The sequence below is a fragment of the Trachemys scripta genome, chromosome 1 (genome assembly GCF_013100865.1).
Source record: "Trachemys scripta elegans isolate TJP31775 chromosome 1, CAS_Tse_1.0, whole genome shotgun sequence".
NCBI classification, from domain to species: Eukaryota; Metazoa; Chordata; order Testudines; family Emydidae; genus Trachemys; species Trachemys scripta.
This window is the reverse complement of record NC_048298.1, coordinates 101,387,080-101,404,453: the sequence shown is the minus strand read 5'-3', so window position 1 is coordinate 101,404,453 and position 17,374 is coordinate 101,387,080. Positions and strand designations below refer to the sequence as shown.

General features: G+C 39.9%; 1 protein-coding gene across 3 annotated transcripts in view; it reads left to right on the top strand.

Annotated features, from left to right (window-relative positions):
* The window catches only part of BRAF (B-Raf proto-oncogene, serine/threonine kinase), a 134,610-nt gene that overhangs the window by 98,159 nt on the left and 19,077 nt on the right, over positions 1-17,374 (top strand). For 2 of the 3 annotated variants that reach the window (XM_034779507.1, XM_034779526.1), the window contains 10 exons: positions 2,284-2,320; positions 3,757-3,876; positions 6,756-6,892; positions 7,643-7,760; positions 8,107-8,191; positions 8,607-8,783; positions 10,572-10,618; positions 11,373-11,491; positions 12,967-13,098; positions 16,177-16,311. In XM_034779507.1, coding sequence (XP_034635398.1) covers positions 2,284-2,320; positions 3,757-3,876; positions 6,756-6,892; positions 7,643-7,760; positions 8,107-8,191; positions 8,607-8,783; positions 10,572-10,618; positions 11,373-11,491; positions 12,967-13,098; positions 16,177-16,311 — 1,107 coding nt within the window. The remainder of the gene's footprint in view (positions 1-2,283; positions 2,321-3,756; positions 3,877-6,755; positions 6,893-7,642; positions 7,761-8,106; positions 8,192-8,606; positions 8,784-10,571; positions 10,619-11,372; positions 11,492-12,966; positions 13,099-16,176; positions 16,312-17,374) is intronic. The other variant, XM_034779516.1, reaches the window with a different exon arrangement.

The following is a 17,374-nucleotide window of genomic DNA, read 5'->3' as shown; positions in this document are numbered from 1 at the left end:
AAGGTGGAACAGATTGTTTAGCGTAAGTAGTTAACACACATTTTCAAGGGAACATTCAGTGAAGTAGCCTGTTAACACCTCTCCAGTCATAGGGGGCGAAAGCTGGGGGAGAGATTTAATGGGTTATAGATTGTTGTAATAAGCCATAAATCCAATGTCTCTATTCAGTCCTTGTTTTTTTTAGTTTCTAGCAAACTCATGAATTTAAGCTCCCAGGCTCGTCTTTTGAAGGTGTGCAGGTTTCCTTTGAGGATGATGACTGAGAGGTCAGATATAGAATGATCTTTTTGTGATAACTGTTCACCCACAGATGATATGGTATTTTTGTCCTTTAGCATTTTTCTGTGTGAGTTCATTCGAGAACGTAGTGATTGTCTTATTTCACCTATGTAGTTGATATTGAGGCATTTAGTGCACAGGGTGAGGTATACTACATGTTGTGCTAGGCATATGTGTAGGATCTTAAAAGGTGTGTTGATCATTGTAGCAGTGGAGATATGTCTGCAGACTTTGTATCTGTTCTGGCAGGGTCTGGTGCTGCTTTGAGTTGGTGTATCCTGGTCTCTGGGGAGCTTGCTTCTGATGATGAGCTTGGAGAGATTGGGGCTATGTTTGAGGCCATAAGACAGGGTTCAGGAAAGATTTCTTTCAGGATGTGGTCTCCATTGAGTATGGGTTTTAACTGTTTAATGATACCCCATATGGGTTCCAATGTGGGGTAATAGATGACAACTGGGGATGTACAGTTGGAGGGGGGGTTATTTCTATAGTGAAGCAGGTTCTCTCGGGGTATATGGGTGGCCCATTCTATGGCGTGATCTACTTCTCTGTTGGAGTATCCTTGTTTGGTGAAGGCAGTTTTAAGAGTGTTAAGGTCTATATCCTGGAATTTCTCCTCAAAACGTGTTTTGTGGTATCTGAGTGCCTGGCTGTAGACAACAGATTTCTTGGTATGTTTGTGGTGGTTACTGGATCTGTGAAAGTAGGTATGATGATCCATGGGTTTATGTATTTAGTTGTCTGTAGGGTTCCATTGTTGAAGCTAATCGTGGTGTCCAGGAAGTTGATGTTAGTGTGGGAGTGTTCTAGAGAAGGTTTAACGGGTGGGTGGTGGTTGTTAAAATTGTGGATTAAGGGAGTTTAGGTCATCTGTCCAGAGGATGAAAATATCATCAGTGTATCCCAGGTATATCATTGGTTTCATGGTGCATTTGTCCAGAAATTCTTCCTCAAGGTGGCCCATGAAGAAATTGGCATATTGGGGAGCTATCCCAGTATCCATGGTTGTTCCCATGATTTGGACAAAGTGTTGTTGAATGTAAAATTGTTATGGGTGAGGATAAAATGGATGAGTTTGGCAATGTGATTGGGGTACTAAAGCCTGAATCCTGATTTTTAGTACCATTACCTGTCCATTAGCCTGCTCTCTGAAAATCACTGAGTTGTCAGTTGAGTTGTTTTGATTTAGCAGCAAAGCTACCGAAACATAAAGATGAACAAACTCCTTGAACCTGTGATCTAAGTAAGAGCAAAAGGTTAGTACATTAACCTACTGGGTCACCAGGCCACCAGATTCAAACACTTAAGGCTCATTAATGAAAAGTGATGCGTGAAGGGAATTTGCATAACTTTTCTCTGTTCAAAAATTGATGTTTACTACTACTTGTAAAATTGCTCAGTTATTGTGTTATGGTCCCTGGATATTTTGTAGCAAATACAATCAATGCATACTACATGCAACCTAAAAGAACCTGATAAAATTAATTAACATCTTTGAAAAGAACTTGAGAGCATTTGGTGTAGAAATCAGGTACCTTGTTACAGGAAAAGCTTAAGGAAACTTTTGTGAATCAGTATTGTCCACTTAAGAAATTGATGTCCCAGCTTCTGATATGACATTCAAGAGCATTTTATGTCTCTCACAACATAACTGAAAAAATGATTCCTGATTTGGTTCAATATTTCCCCTTTCATGTTGACTAATTGCAGGCCTAAATCAATACCTACAAGTATGCATCTGTTTTAACTAGCCTATATTTCAGGTTAGTGTTGGGTTACACTATTTGAAATTAAGTGATTTCTTAAAGTTTCATACATTATTATATATTTTGAGTGCTACTGTAATTATTAGATTGTAAGCTTTTCAGGGCAGAGGCTGGCTTTTACTCTTTGGACAATTCTTAGTGTGATGGAGCTTCAATCCTGATGGGGCCTTTTAGGCAATACAGTGATACAAATAATAATATATGAACCAGATACATACACTTGTGCTTTTGTTTGTAGGACTTGATTAGAGACCAGGGGTTACGAGGAGAGGGAGGTAAGTAGTCTTAGAACTATCTTCTCTTACTAAATGTAATTACATGATTGCCTTAGCCCCTCCCCTTTGTACTACTTCATTCCTCCAAACACAGACACAGAGAGAAATGTGAAAAGAGCAATGAAATGTATTTACATTTGTTTGTCCATGATGTTTAGCATCTGTCTGATCAGGGTTTCAGTCATTCTAGGAGTGGGGGAGAGGGAAGGAGGAAAGGCTGTGAAATGGTAGCCAGTGTTTTTTAATTTTAAAATAATTGTATTTCTAAAGGGGAATTCCCTCAGTTCCTGATGGAGCCTTGAGGATTCTCCCCAACATATACTTAACCTCCAATCCCATTCTCAAAGCCCTTTATGTCAGCCATGACCCTTCCACCTAAGGAGTCATCAGGGACTTCCTTTGAAGTCTGTCAACATGTTTTGTGAACCTGGCCATATAAACTGCTGTGTGTTGTAAATGGCATTAGATACTTGAGCTCCTTCTTCCCTTCTCCCCAGCTGAAGCTGCTGCTTTGCTGTACTGCATGCCTTTGTTAACCTGGGAAACAAATAATTATGACTATTAAAGCCTGATCTCTTGTATGCCTTTCAACAGCACTGTTGGTAGACAGCCTTAACTCTTAGCTAAGGCAAAATTAGTGAAACAAGACAGAATTACCATTTTTCTTCACGTGTCACACATGAGCCCACAATCACTACTGTGAAGTCTGCTTTCCCTAGGAAGAACCCTAAGCACTGGCTGTCAAGGTCTTGTGAAAATGTCTCCTTTGCTGTACTTAGTCACTTGAGATGACATAGCTGACTCTTAATAAAGAGGAGATGTATGTGACCACTCACCCTGCTCCAAATAATGAACAGGCCTGATGTTTCCTATTAACTATGACTTGCTTCACCCCTCAGCAAAGTCTTGAGTTAGCCTGATCTCTCTAGCTCAGTGGCTAGGGTCTTATACCTTAAGCTACAGCTGACTTTGGTTTTGCCATCTGTATCTGGTAACTAGTAAGGTGGTAGCTGGCTACTGCTTTGTGTTTTCAGGAGCTATGATTCCTTATACTGGCTCTAGTACCACCCCTTTTTTCCCCCGCCTTAAATCCATGAACCTACTTATAAAGAATTTGCCAGTTTTAACTATCTTGTATGTCTTGATAGCTGTGGCTTTCAACAAGTTTTGCCCATTATGTCCAGCATTTAAATGTCATACTATCATGTCAGTTTTAACTTTGGTCATAAGCTGTCTGCTTGGCATCTGAGAACAATTGGCTATTCCCATTCTTGAAAGTATGTTTTTAATAATTGGAGATGTTTTTTTCCCTTCAAAATCCAGAAGCAATCTATGAATAGGCGTCAAAGCCTCCTAGTTATTTCCCATGACTTCTTTCATTTCTTCTGTGTGTCTGTCTTCCTGTCTCTGCCTGCCCGTCTCTTTCTCTCTAACAGCCCCTTTGAACCAGCTGATGCGCTGTCTTCGGAAATACCAATCCCGGACTCCCAGTCCCCTCCTACATTCTGTCCCCAGTGAAATAGTGTTTGATTTTGAGCCTGGCCCAGTGTTCAGAGGTAGTTGGGCTCTTCTTTCTCGTTTTCACCCCAAACAAAATAAGTAACACTACAGATGCTGTTTGTGCCTCACCCTCACACCGTGTGTATGTAAGTGTGTGAGTTTACCAAAACACCTCAATTTTTTGCTTGGCCTGGCTGGAATGCTTTGAATGTGCTTTTCACACATACTCACGTCCACCTTTATACATATGCAACTACTGTATGTTAAATCTGACTTAAAGGTTCTAAAGCAAGGAATTTCAGAGTTAAGGTTTCCATACTGTCCCTAATATAGCTTGTTTATTGCAGGGATCTCAGATTGCAGTGGAATGAGGCCAAGGACATAGTGACATCCTTAACTTTGAATTTCCTTGACTGTCAATTTAATGTTCTAAGAGTTTTCTATATTTAACATTCTCTGTTTTTTAAAAGTACTGTAAGAAATAAAATGCAAATTGCAAACATTTCCCTTGATATTTTGTTAGGTCTTAGGCTTTTGGAGATCACGTAAGTGTCAACTTGCTATGATTCATATGTTTTCAGAGAGTTGCACTGACATCAAGTTGGGGATCTAGATAAGTTGGATCAGATCAGACACTAGTGCAGTTATTGCAGTTCTCTGCATAGTCCCATTAAAGTCAATACTTGTTTGTGTACTAAAATTACTAAACAAGATCATCATTTTGATTTCTTATCAGGCCTAAGGATCTCTCAGGCATGAGGCCGTCAATAGATCTGTTGTATTGTACAAAATCCCAGAGTACTCAGTGGGATTTCATATACTAAAGATACCAAGTATTAAACAATAGCCTAGAATATTAGTGTGTGTGTGTGTGTATATATAGATAGATAGATAGTAATGGATAGTCCAGTGCATACTGTATATGTTTTTCAAATACTACTATCCTGGCTGTTTCAAAGATTTTTGTTTCAGGATACTAAGAGCAATTCACTTTATGGACTAAACTCTTGGAAAATTGTTCCAATGATCTTTTTGAAGAGAGGCTTTTGCTATTCAGTTTTCATCTAACAGATATGACTAAACAAATCAGAATTAATTAAATATAGTGCATAAAATATATCTTCAGATTGCAGACTGATGGCTTGCTGTACAAGTTTCAGTCCAACAGAAGCTGAAGTAGTCAAACTATAATTACTGGAAAAACAAGGTTTCTAGGTTACTTACAAATAGATTAACTAAAGCAGTTCTAACTTTGTGCTGTAATCATATTCTCATGGAAGGCTGAGTATTGTATTGCTATTTCTGTATCTTCTGTTTAAAGTTGAGTACAAGACCTACCTCTAAGGAAGAAACCATTCTTGTTGAACTTTGACATTACAGCTAAAATCTATAATCTAATAAGGTTATAGGAAAATAGCACCTGTCCTTTAAATGTCAGACAGTTAAGTTGAAATGTTTGTAATTCAGAACCATGGTAAAATTAACACAAAAAACCTAGCTACTATGATATTAGTATAAAAAGGAGGAAATACTAAGGTATTAGATTTTAAAAATAAAACCCCACCCTTGCAAAATCAGTGGTTTCCAACTATTAGTACAAGTCTGCTTAGGTAAGACACCTGGCACATTTATCAGTACTAGTGCTTCACACCTTTATGATAATATTCTAGCTACTCCTTCCCAACCTTTATGATGAGTTTTCGTGATGGCCTGTGTATCCCTTTTGTCTGCCTCCCCTTTTCAACGCTGGGTTTTGGAGCAATGAGATCAAACCTAATTGAAAGGGCAGTAGCAGCCGTGGTCTCAGTCTGGCAGGCTGGTATACCCTGAAAAGTAGGAACCATTGAGCTCTAGTGCAGCAGTTATTAATTGGGATTTTAATACTGCTTCAGTAGAAGTCTCTTTTCTAACAAGAATGGAGCTGCTGCATGAATTAGAGGAAGGAAAAATAAGTGGCTTGTACCAATTCCTCAAGCACCACTGTAATAGAAAATATCTGTGAAATACTGGAGGTCTTGCATGGTGACATGTAATGATTAGCAGAGCAGCACAAACTTAACTAAAAAGTGGCCCTGTTTTATGTCCCTCATGTTGGGAGTGTCAGTTTAACCTCGCGACTAATAATTATAGGCTATTTTAGAAAGCAGTATCTACTTTGAAGTGTTCTGTATAAACAGGCATTGAAGCTCTGAAATGCAATCCTGTTATTAGTGACATTTTTCTGTGTAGCTTTGTTTACATACACTGTATGCTAGGCAGATGGACTGCTCTTTTTGTATTTAATGGAATAAAACTCAAGCAGCTAACTAAAGTACTTGTTCTTTTTAATCCCCAGTGCACTCTAGTATGCTACTTTGAAATAAGTGCTCTCTGCTAGCAGCTAGCTTTGAAACAGCCAAATGTTTTTGAGATGGCACTTGAGGACTCAACTGGAAAACATCCCTAGTTTTTATAGTCAATCCATTTTAATCCCAATTTGTTGCATCCCTGCAATTGTCAGGGCCCTAAAAAGTTGGCAACAGCAAGTCTGGGAAGCTGGCTCTGTTAACTAAAGTATTACATTTTTATTTTTGTTATCAAAGAAACTGGATATATCAAAAATAATGTGTAGTGGTGTTTTTGTTGTTCAAAGAGACTGTCCTTTTAATAAATCAGTAACAAGGTATTGAAGACTCTTTGGCATACAGGGATGTTGCTGTAGATTAAATTTTGGTCTTTCCTGCTTTCTGAGTAAGACTTCAGTACTAATCAGATATTAATACAGTATTCCTAAGTGCACGTTTCCGTACTCTTAACATTTACATTTGTGTTTGGAGATATTGCATCTTAAACACAATTCCTGCACTTAATATTTTTTACAATAAATTAGTATATACACTGTCTTTATAAAAAAATTTACATAAAAATTCTTCCATTTATCTAATCTCCAATTTAGGTTCAACCACCGGTTTGTCTGCCACCCCACCTGCCTCCTTGCCTGGGTCCCTTACCAGTGTGAAAGCTTTACAGAAGTCCCCCGGACCACAACGAGAGAGGAAGTCATCCTCATCCTCAGAAGACAGGAATAGAATGGTAAGGGGCAGATCAACTATGTATTACTGCTTTTGTATTAGGCATCCTTATTCCTTCATCAAAGCCATGTAGAATTATTCTGAAGAAACTGATATTTGCTATCATATACGTTAAGCCAATAAATAAGATAACAGGACAACATTAGGCTACTTAGACAGATGTATGAATCAGTTGTAAATCACTGAGTATATACAGGTTTTCTAGATGGTATCCAAAAGATTCTATATACTTCATAGTGTGGGGTGCTGATCTCCCTGAGAGAAAAACTTTTAGAATTTTCTTACATCTCACACATTTTAGCTTCCTGATTCTAGATTTAGCCTAATCCCCTGAAAGTTACTGGGTTTTTAAAATTCACAATTTAACCATTATTTGTCTTTCAAATTCCAACCTAGTCATGAGTTTTTTGGTTTATTAATAATATCTCAATTTTACTAGTGACAACTACCAAAAATCTGACTCAGTGATGAATGCCTCCATGATAGGAAATTTATTTAGTGCACCTCTGTGCCAGAGTATAGAGGTACAGTATGTGCTCATCTTCAAAATAATCACAAACACTTAAGAGTAAAGATTAAATTGTAAATAAAATATTACTAAGTACTTACTCTGGAAATCAAATGAAAATAAATTTTGCCTAATGATAAATGACCTATTAAGGCTTCAGGTTTAGAAAGATACCCAAGTAGCCTTTAGCTGGGAAAAAACCTGTTTTAATGAAGATTACTACAGTTGCATTTCTTTTCAAAGAAAACCCTTGGTCGACGGGACTCAAGTGATGATTGGGAGATACCAGATGGGCAGATTACAGTCGGACAAAGGATAGGATCTGGATCATTTGGAACAGTCTACAAGGGAAAGTGGCATGGTATGTAATCATTGTGGTAAAGTACTGTTACCAAGCTTCATAGAGGAAGTTGTCTGGGTGTCTTTTTATTTAATTTTTCATTTAAACAAAGCAGTAGATCAAATGTGTGATATTGGAACTTCAACAAGTTAAGAAACAGATATCTTGCTAATTTTAGTGAGTAAAGTAATTATCACACTAAAGGTGAATCCTAATTACTCATGAGCATGAGGTGTCCATCTCTTATTGAATAAAGATTTCCAAAAGTATGTGTATGTGTGTTCTGATCTATGTTGCATTTCCTCATTGAGTGGTCTGTGTATACTATATACATTTTAATTTTGTTTATTAAATGGCTGTTTTTAAGGTGACGTGGCAGTGAAAATGTTGAATGTTACAGCACCCACGCCTCAGCAATTACAGGCCTTCAAGAATGAAGTAGGAGTGCTCAGGTAAGAATGTGTAAATTATCTTTTTGATGACATTAGATAATCAATATGCATTTACATAGCTTCAGGAGTTATGACTCTTGGGTATTCTATTCAGAACACTGCACTTATTCCCTTTATCATAATATTCAGAAGCAGAAATAATTAGCATTTTTCAGAAATATTTTGGACCTATTCCTAGTTTTTCCTTTCTAAAGATAAATTTGAACAGTGAGCAATTCTTGACCTGGCATCAGAAGTGTTTAAATCCTTCCATATAGTGAAAGAAGTTTAGAATACTGCGCACACCCAGGCTGTGATATTTCCTTGATGAAACCTGCATTTGTATATTAGTACATCTAAAGGCAGTCACATCATCTGGATTGTGAAATGTCCATTAGTGCTTTCATTGATTTCCAGTGAAAATTTTCTTCTACAGGAAAACCCGACATGTGAATATCCTACTTTTCATGGGTTATTCAACAAAGCCACAGTTGGCTATTGTGACTCAGTGGTGCGAGGGTTCCAGTTTGTATCACCATTTGCATATCATTGAGACCAAATTTGAGATGATCAAACTCATTGATATTGCACGACAGACTGCACAAGGCATGGAGTAAGTATTGCATCACTTGTTTGCAAATGAACTTTGAGATAATATTGAATTCTTCTTTTTCTTTTGCGCTGCACTTGAAGTGCAAAATGAAGTTAATATCGATGTGCCACGGCCAGAGTCCTATCCTGATATATCACATCATTTTATGACCGTACTGAGTTATTGCTGCTGAAGAAAAGAGTAAAATAGGCCTTCTAATGTACTACTGTTAGAAGCATGGAGATATATTATTCAACAAGGAATATTGTTCCAAGAAGTAATATTTCAGAAGGAAATAAAGGTACTTAACAAAAATTAAAGGTAATTAGATACACTTTAGTATGTCTAACTTTAGCCTAGTCAGACTGTTTATCAAAGCCCCTGTAGTTCTTGTGTTAAGAAGAGTGAAACAGTAAATTTGCAGAAATCTGAAAATCTGTATCCAGAGTATTTGATTAAAAACCAAATTCTGCAAATCCTTTAGCTATTGCCAACACTTCTATTGCAGTGGATGATCAATTCTAATATAAAACATAGAGTTTCAAGACTGAAGGAAGAATATTTATCAAAAAGATGGGATGCCAAGGTTTAATTATGAGCTCTGAGATATAGTGTTAGGTTTAAAGCAAAGGACCAAATCAGTAGTCATTATGATCTTTAACCTGAGGCTTATTAACACTGAGATTTTACCTAAAAATCCTAAAATAGCAGTAAAACAATAACTTTAGGGCTGTAATCTGTTGATTACTTTGATAATTCATATGTGTGCTGTTGTTTGTAGTTTAGAATACAATCATATTTCATGCATTCAGTGAAAAACTTGTGTTGAATTATGTACAACAGTTGTAAATATGGGATCTGCATTTTGGGATTTTGCAATCTCTACTTGCCTTCTAGTAATTTATACAGTTTTACACATTGTAGGATCCCCATCCCAGGCATCTAGCACCTTACAATAAAAAATAAAAATAAAACAATCACTCCGAATGCGCAATGAAACAGAACTCTGCAATATACCAGAGAAGGCAGATTACCTCATCAGCATTCAGGATCAGTTTCTTTACTGTTAATTTAAACATGTCAATCTCCAATTCTGATACAGATATTTGAGTTTCTAATTTAAATACTAGAATTCAGTATTTGAATAATACAGCTATTCATATCAACCTTAAAGAGCTCAGGTGATCCTGCAAGGACTGTGTGAGTAATCCTAACTCACAGGTGTAGTCCCACTGAAGTCAATAGGACAATTTGTGTAAATAAGTGTTTATTGGACCCATATTCTGTACTTCAACAAATTAAAATACTAGTAAGGTCAAGATTCACCCTCTGACTGAAAAATTATCAAAGTGACTAAAGTTAATAATAGTTCCAGTAGATAAGATTCTATGCTGAATACAGAGGTATTTTCAGTCAAGACTTGATGTCTGGGGATCACCATAAAGAAGGCTGGAAGGTGGAACTGTTCAACACAGAAGGTCATTTCAAAAGCTTTGGTTGAAATTCCTCGATGCTGGCTTCGAATGTTGAGTTAAACACAAATAAAAAACAAGGTTTCTGCAGCACAGCTGGTTATGTTATTCTTCAGCAATGCCAGATTTGACACTAGAAATCTAATTCTTTCTGCAAAACTGCTCCTGGTTTGATAGGACTATCAAGGGTAACTGAAGATTTACTACTTTGACTCTGTGCATTTTTAATATGTAAACTGTTGGTTGCTTCACTAGAATAGAGAGTGTACATTGAACTGTTGATGAATGAAACATCCTTTAGCCCATCCATCCCAAAACATTCTTTGTTTCTTTTCAGTTACTTGCACGCCAAGTCAATCATCCACAGAGACCTCAAGAGTAATAGTATCCTTTCCTAAAGATGTGACCTTGGAACATGACATGAAGCCTCTTTCTTGTGCCAGAAATGAACTTCCCAAAGTGAAAAGCAGCTCACAAGTGATTCTTTTCAGAAATGTTAGAGGAGAGTTGACATTTGGGTGGGAATGGGGTAATAGTACCAAGAGCAGAAAAGAAATACTCATTGCGCCTTATAATACGTTAACAAAGGGAAAGCAAGTTTTGTTGAAGTATCAGCATTCACTTCAGATAACCATTCATCTTATAAACATGGAAGGATCCTGACAACTCACTCACAGACTTCCACTATATCTGCTGTTTCCAGCAGCCGTTTAAGAATTTGACATTGCAATGTGATCATCTGGTCCATAGTCTGCTTAGTACTAGTCTAACCCACTAGTCCATTATAGCTATCTTTAGAGCAGAGGTTCCCAAACTTGGTTCGCAGCTTGTTCAGGGTAAGCCCCTGGCAGGCTGCGAGATGCTTTGTTTACCTGAGCATCCGCAGGTATGGCCACTCGCAGCTCCCAGTGGCTGTGGTTCGCCGTTCCCGGCCAATGGGAGCTGCTTTAGAGGATAGGACTTCACAGGCTATTTGGAATCTAGGCCTATGCGAGAACTGATCACTTGAAAATTATACTGTGTATGGATGCTACAAACTGGTACACCTAACACTGCAGGCAGAGGGTCATGTAATGTGTTCGTGCTTGATAGGAATCTGTATTGTCATTGCTTCTTTTCCTTTACATTTCCTCCGTAGATATATTCCTTCATGAAGACCTTACTGTAAAAATAGGTGATTTTGGTCTAGCCACAGTGAAATCACGATGGAGTGGGTCCCATCAGTTTGAACAATTGTCTGGGTCCATTCTATGGATGGTAAGTAAAGGGGAATGGTGTAGTCCTTTCAAATTATTTGGCTGTAGATGGCCTTTGAAACATCAGCTCCTATTTTTTCAAAAGGTTTCCAAGGTTGACCAAAGGTCTCCAAACACCATCCCTCAAGCACACAGACGTATAGAATCTGACTTAAGCTGACATGGTCAAGATCAACTAAATTAATACTTGTAACTCTTCTTTAAATACATTTTTAAAAAATCAGCAAAATCTGAAATGTTCTCACGTTTGTTTAAAAATAATTTGCTTTTAAGTTTGATATATTCAAGTGTAGCTGATGTGAAGAAACTATCATAAAGATTATCCAGATTGATTACCTCTTCAGAAGAAACTTATTTAGTTTTGTTTAGCCCAGATTTACCCTCCATCCACACCTTAAAACTTTGATGGCGGTCAGGGTTGTTTTAGCACTGTTGTAATTCCAGTTTCAGAATTGCTTCTCAGTCTGTAAAGTGTCAGTTGGCCTGTCATAGTGCAGTAATGAACTCACCCAGTTTGATAGCCAATGGATTTAGAAATCCATGTTCAGATCCACCATATTAATGCTGTAGCCCCAGCAGTTCTGGACAGAGCCATCCCTTGGATATGGCGAATCAGGGCAACAGCTCCAGGCCCCACGCTTCAGTGTGCGTGTCATGCGGGGGGGCGCTAGGCCGGCCTGGGGTGGGGGGGGAGTTAGAGGTGCCTGGGGGGCCAGGGCAGCCCAGGGGGTGGGATTACAGGTTCAGGGGACCAGGTTGGCCTGGGAGTCTAGCGGGGGCCTGGTGCCGGCAGCGGGGTTCGGGCCTGCACTCACTGGCGGGAAGCATGCGTTGTATTTTTTTTTTCTTGCTCGCCCAATGCTGCACTGGCCTTCAGTGTCCTAGCGCCGCCAGAACACGCCAGCGCCAGGCTGACCTCATCCATTGCCCTTCCACCCCAGACCCCTCTCTTTTCTGGGAGCCCCTAGCAAAAGGGGGCCCCCTGGCCCCTAGCACAGGTGCCACCATGTGACTCTCCATCTTCCCTCACCCTCCAAGCACTGGTGTCTGTTCCCCACGCTAGATTTCACCTGTATATAAAATATTAAGAGGGGCCTATACTGGCTGATTTGTCCTGAGTCCCGCACCCCCTTAGGGACGGCCCTGGTTCTAGAGCATCTGTTTTCAGCAGTGGACCTGAACAAATCCAAGTACATGTTTCCAAAGTTTCAAGATTTTAACAAATACCTCTGGTACAGCAACTAACTGAGAGAAATTGGGTAATCAGTACGGAGGAGAGAGAGAGAGCATGGAAGCCTATGTGTTTTCCTATTGAGCAGTTGGAGCCTAAAACTGAAAGACTGCATTTGCATGGCACCTCACTTGGTGTTGTTTCACTGCTTGTTTGTTCTTTTTTAAAGCAAAAGTTTTGTATTTGGTGTGTGAGATGGCAGCCTTAGGTGGTAAAATGCAGAATAATCCTCTTTCCTTTTACAGGCACCAGAAGTAATCAGGATGCAAGATAAAAACCCTTATAGCTTTCAATCAGATGTATATGCATTTGGGATTGTTCTTTATGAGCTGATGACTGGGCAGTTACCATACTCAAACATCAACAACAGGGACCAGGTAAAGAGAGCATGGGTTTGGGGAGGTTTTGATTGCACTGTCTCACTAGTCTGTTGTAGGTGTTAACTGCAATGTAGAATTTAGGCTAGTGAAATGAACGAGCTAATGTTTTTCAGCTGTCCCTTCTCAGTGTAGACTCATTTTGGCCACCTAGCATCATTCTCACACTTCTTTTAATTCTCTTCTGTTTTTCTTACTGCAAGTTTCAAATTCTGAAAACTGTGTGGCAGGAATCTGCTTAAAGAGAGAACTTGTTATTTATGGTAATCTAATTTAGTTTTAATGATCTGCAAAAAGCAGATGATCTTCCGTATATTTACATTTATCCACCTTCCTCCTTGCTGATTACTTCAAATTAACATAGGCTTGAGAAATAGTTCAGGAAAAGAACTGAGGAGGCCAACAGATTGTGTCCTATATTCAGCTCATACATTGAAAAGTGCATACATTAGTTAATTGAAATTCAGGATTTCAAGCAGCTCCCAAGGTCAGCTTAGTGAAACACATGGCTTTCCAAAGTGTGCATATCCTGGAAGAAGATTACTTAATTGTGACCAACTAATCAGTAAGTCAGGCAGTGTTGAGGGAACATAATATGCCTCCATGTAACAATGTTCAGAGACCTTACTTTCTTCATAATTTTTCAGTTTAATGTGGAAATTGGATGTGTGTGTATGTGTCATGGCCTTTAGTGAAAACTGTCTAAGGTCTGGGTGATGCCATTTGTTACATTGTTTGTGTCTCCATCCCTGTTCTTGGAGTGTCAATATTGAGAAATGCAGCCATAGCAATGTTCATCCACAGAACTTAATTTTATATGGCTATGTGACAGGGTGCTATCAGCAGCCCCCTGATCACTGACATTGCTGCAGCCTGGAGAAGGCTGAAGGCAATTACACACTTTCTGATGGGGGACTGGGAGCATCTGGGTGACAATCACTGGGTTAACAAGGTAATTGGGGAGAATATAAGGGGAGGAAACAGTCTGCAAGGGGCAGCCTAAGAGGGGCTCAGAGGGTGAGTCTGGGCTGGGCTGGGCTGGGGAGTGAGGGCTGCAGGGAAGCCTACCCTTGCTATAAGCCTGCGTTGCATGCTGTTGTTATGTAAGAGGGGAATGAATACACGCTTTGGTGAAAGATAAACAGCCTGGTATGTGTTTGTGACTGAGAAATCAACTGAACTGGCCAGGCAGTGAGGTTCACCAGATAGTGACAGAGGCGCCCTGTGACAGGCTGCTTCCATATATGTCAGAATGCTTCACAATTCATCAGCTCTTGAGTGACTCATTCGCTTTCTTGTTTCTGCATTTTACATCTTTTAAAGGAGGGGAAAATGCCAACATTCCCAGCCAGCAGACTGTTACCACTTACAAGTTGTACTTGGCCCTGTTTCATTTTAATTTTTTGACAGCTCTGACTCATGAATCAGTTTTGTCTACCTGGTGATAGATGATATGGATGCTGACTGTTGTTTTCTGAAACAAATTTTAAACCATAGGTGCAACTGATGTGTAAAATGCAGTGAAATGCCTTGAGTTTATCTTCCTCGGTCCATTGACTGAAAAGGATGTAAACAGGGTGCTGTATGTTTTGACAGTTCTAGGCCACGAAGAAAACAAACAGTTTAGCTATGACATGAAAAGTTAAGTCCAAGTTTGACAATGGGCAAAATCTATGTCACTCCTTATTGGCTCTGTGATGTAATTGAACTCTGGCATGCCTGTTTATAGATTATGCAGGCCTTAGATTAGGACTACTGTTCTTGTGATGTTCCTCTACTCGTAAAGATTTTAAAAAAAAATAAAGTCCTCAATGTTAATTAAACCCGTAATATTGAAATCAGCAAACAAAAACAAATTATCAATAATTTCAGTGTTAAATATTTCCTGTAGTCGAAAGAATGCTGTCTCCTGGATGGCAAAAAGTCTGTCTCTTTGGAGCAGAAGCCAGGGGTAGACTAGACAAGTTTTTACATTGGATACTTAGTTGGTGCTTGTGAGTTTCCAAAGATGTTGTGTGGGAGCTTCAGGCTATCTCCTAAAGGGAGGGCAGAAGCTCTTTGGGTCCAAAGTTTAAAGAAGGAGCAGTAGAATATGTTAACTTAAGCAGCCTCCATATGTAACTTGACATGTAATTGCTTTGCCTCCCATACAAGACATAAAATAATTACATTTCTTTAAATGTGAAGTCACAACACTCCTGCTAGATCCATCTGGCTAGTTATTCAGCAAAGGTCGTGTTTGTCTGTTACAGCATGAATAGATCTTTGACTAGTTTGAAGAGGTTTTTAGTATCAACGGAATGTTCAAGCTCCATTATATTTGACCTTAGCTTTACATAATAGTGTCTGCTTCATATTTCTAAAAGAAGATGCACCAGAATTTACTTTGCCTTCCCACTAGATATTTATTGAGTTGGAGTTGTGTGCTTCAGTTTTAGTCCTTTCTGGAATGCAGGCCTTCCCTGTTCAATAAATTGGTATTGAAAATGCAAGATCTATTTCCAAACAAAGCAGACCCATAGCACTCTGGCTCAGTAGAAGAGAGGCAATCTCTCCTTTCCCAATATGTTAAGAAAAAGTAGTCAGAAGAGAATCAGGAGAATTTCTGATGGAAAAGTATGGTGCCATATGTTTCTTTAATTGTCCTAAGGTGTGAATTTGCCACTGACTTCTGGATAAAATAGCACAAAATCATTAAATGGCACAGAATATTTATCCTTTAGTCCTGCAACAGAGCCATTTAGTCCTTTTATTATAACCTCTTTTGGTGTTCAAGAATTGTTCCTTATATACATTCCTGCAAATAGTATTGTCTATTAGCATTTATGGTTCCCCCTTAGTTCCTTTTTAAAAGGGGAATGGAAAAAAGAGCATAACTCCTTTTCTACTGAAATGATTTATGAAGTATATCAGCAAAGTCATTCATCTCAAATGGTGTGGAATGTACTATGCCAGATACTTCTACATATGTGCAGAGAACTACTGCTGGAATATTGACAGTTAAATATGTGTAATTCTTTCCGATTTGTTACATGGTTTTGTTTTATGAATTTTCCCTCTCCCTTTTTCTTTAAAAAGATCATTTTTATGGTGGGACGAGGATACCTGTCTCCAGATCTCAGTAAAGTGCGAAGTAACTGTCCAAAAGCCATGAAGAGGCTAATGGCAGAGTGCTTGAAGAAGAAAAGAGATGAGCGACCCCTCTTTCCACAGGTAAAAAATGTCCCCATTTTGGATTGAGGTGGCAGGTAAAAAGTAGTCTGGTGGTTCTCATCCATTATTGGGCTCAGGACCCATTTGTAGACTTAGATGGCCTGCCGTGATCCAGTAAATAGCATTGGTGCTAAAAACATCTGGCTTATGAAATATTTCTTACCCACAATATATTTACTCCTGGAGGAATTCTGCGCCATTGCGCATGTGCATATTTCATGTGCCGTGCATATTTTTTGTGTGTGCAGAAAATAGCTTCTGCCGAAAAGTTGCTGCAGTTCCTCCTTCTGCTCACCAGAGGGCTCTGTGGCGCTAGACCACAGCAGCTGCTCCTGGCAAGCTCTAGCTAAAATAGGGAAGAGAAAGAGCCTGCAATGCCTTCTTCACAGCGCCTGTCAGGCCAGGTCAGGAGACAGGAGATATGGGATGACAGACAGTGTGGGGTTGCTGGGGGGGGTCACAGACAAGTGCTCATAAGAGCTAGTTGGGGAGGACAGACTGGGGAAGAGGCTGAATGGGAGTGAAGGTGCAGGGCCATAGGAGGAAGGGAAGTGCAGGGCCACAGGGGGCGCAGGGACACATGGAGATGGGGGAAGGGGGCTGGCTGAACTGGTGCAAGGACACATGAGCAGAAGGGGAAGGGGCGCAGAGCCACAGGGGGAAGGGGGATGTCTGAGTGGGGGCACAAAGACACATGGGCACAGGAGCAGATGTGCCTGACTGTATGGGAGAGGCTAGGGCAGGGGTTGGCAACTTGCAGCTACGGAGCCACATGAGGCTCTTTGGCTGCCCCCTTGCGGGCAGCCGTTTTTTGAGGGGATGCGAGGTGCAGGCTCTGGCCGGGAGGCGCTTACCACAGGCAGCTCCCGGCTGGCAGTGCAGCAGGGTTCAGCAGGCAGCCTGCCTGCCTGTCCTGGCCCCACGCCACTCCCGAAAGTAGCTGGCTGCTGGCACGTCTCTGCGTGCCCCTTGTGGGGAGGGGGCAGTGGGTCTCTGTGTGCTGCCCGCAAGCACCACCCCTGCAACTCCCATTGGCTGGTTCCTGGCCAATGGGAGCTGTGAG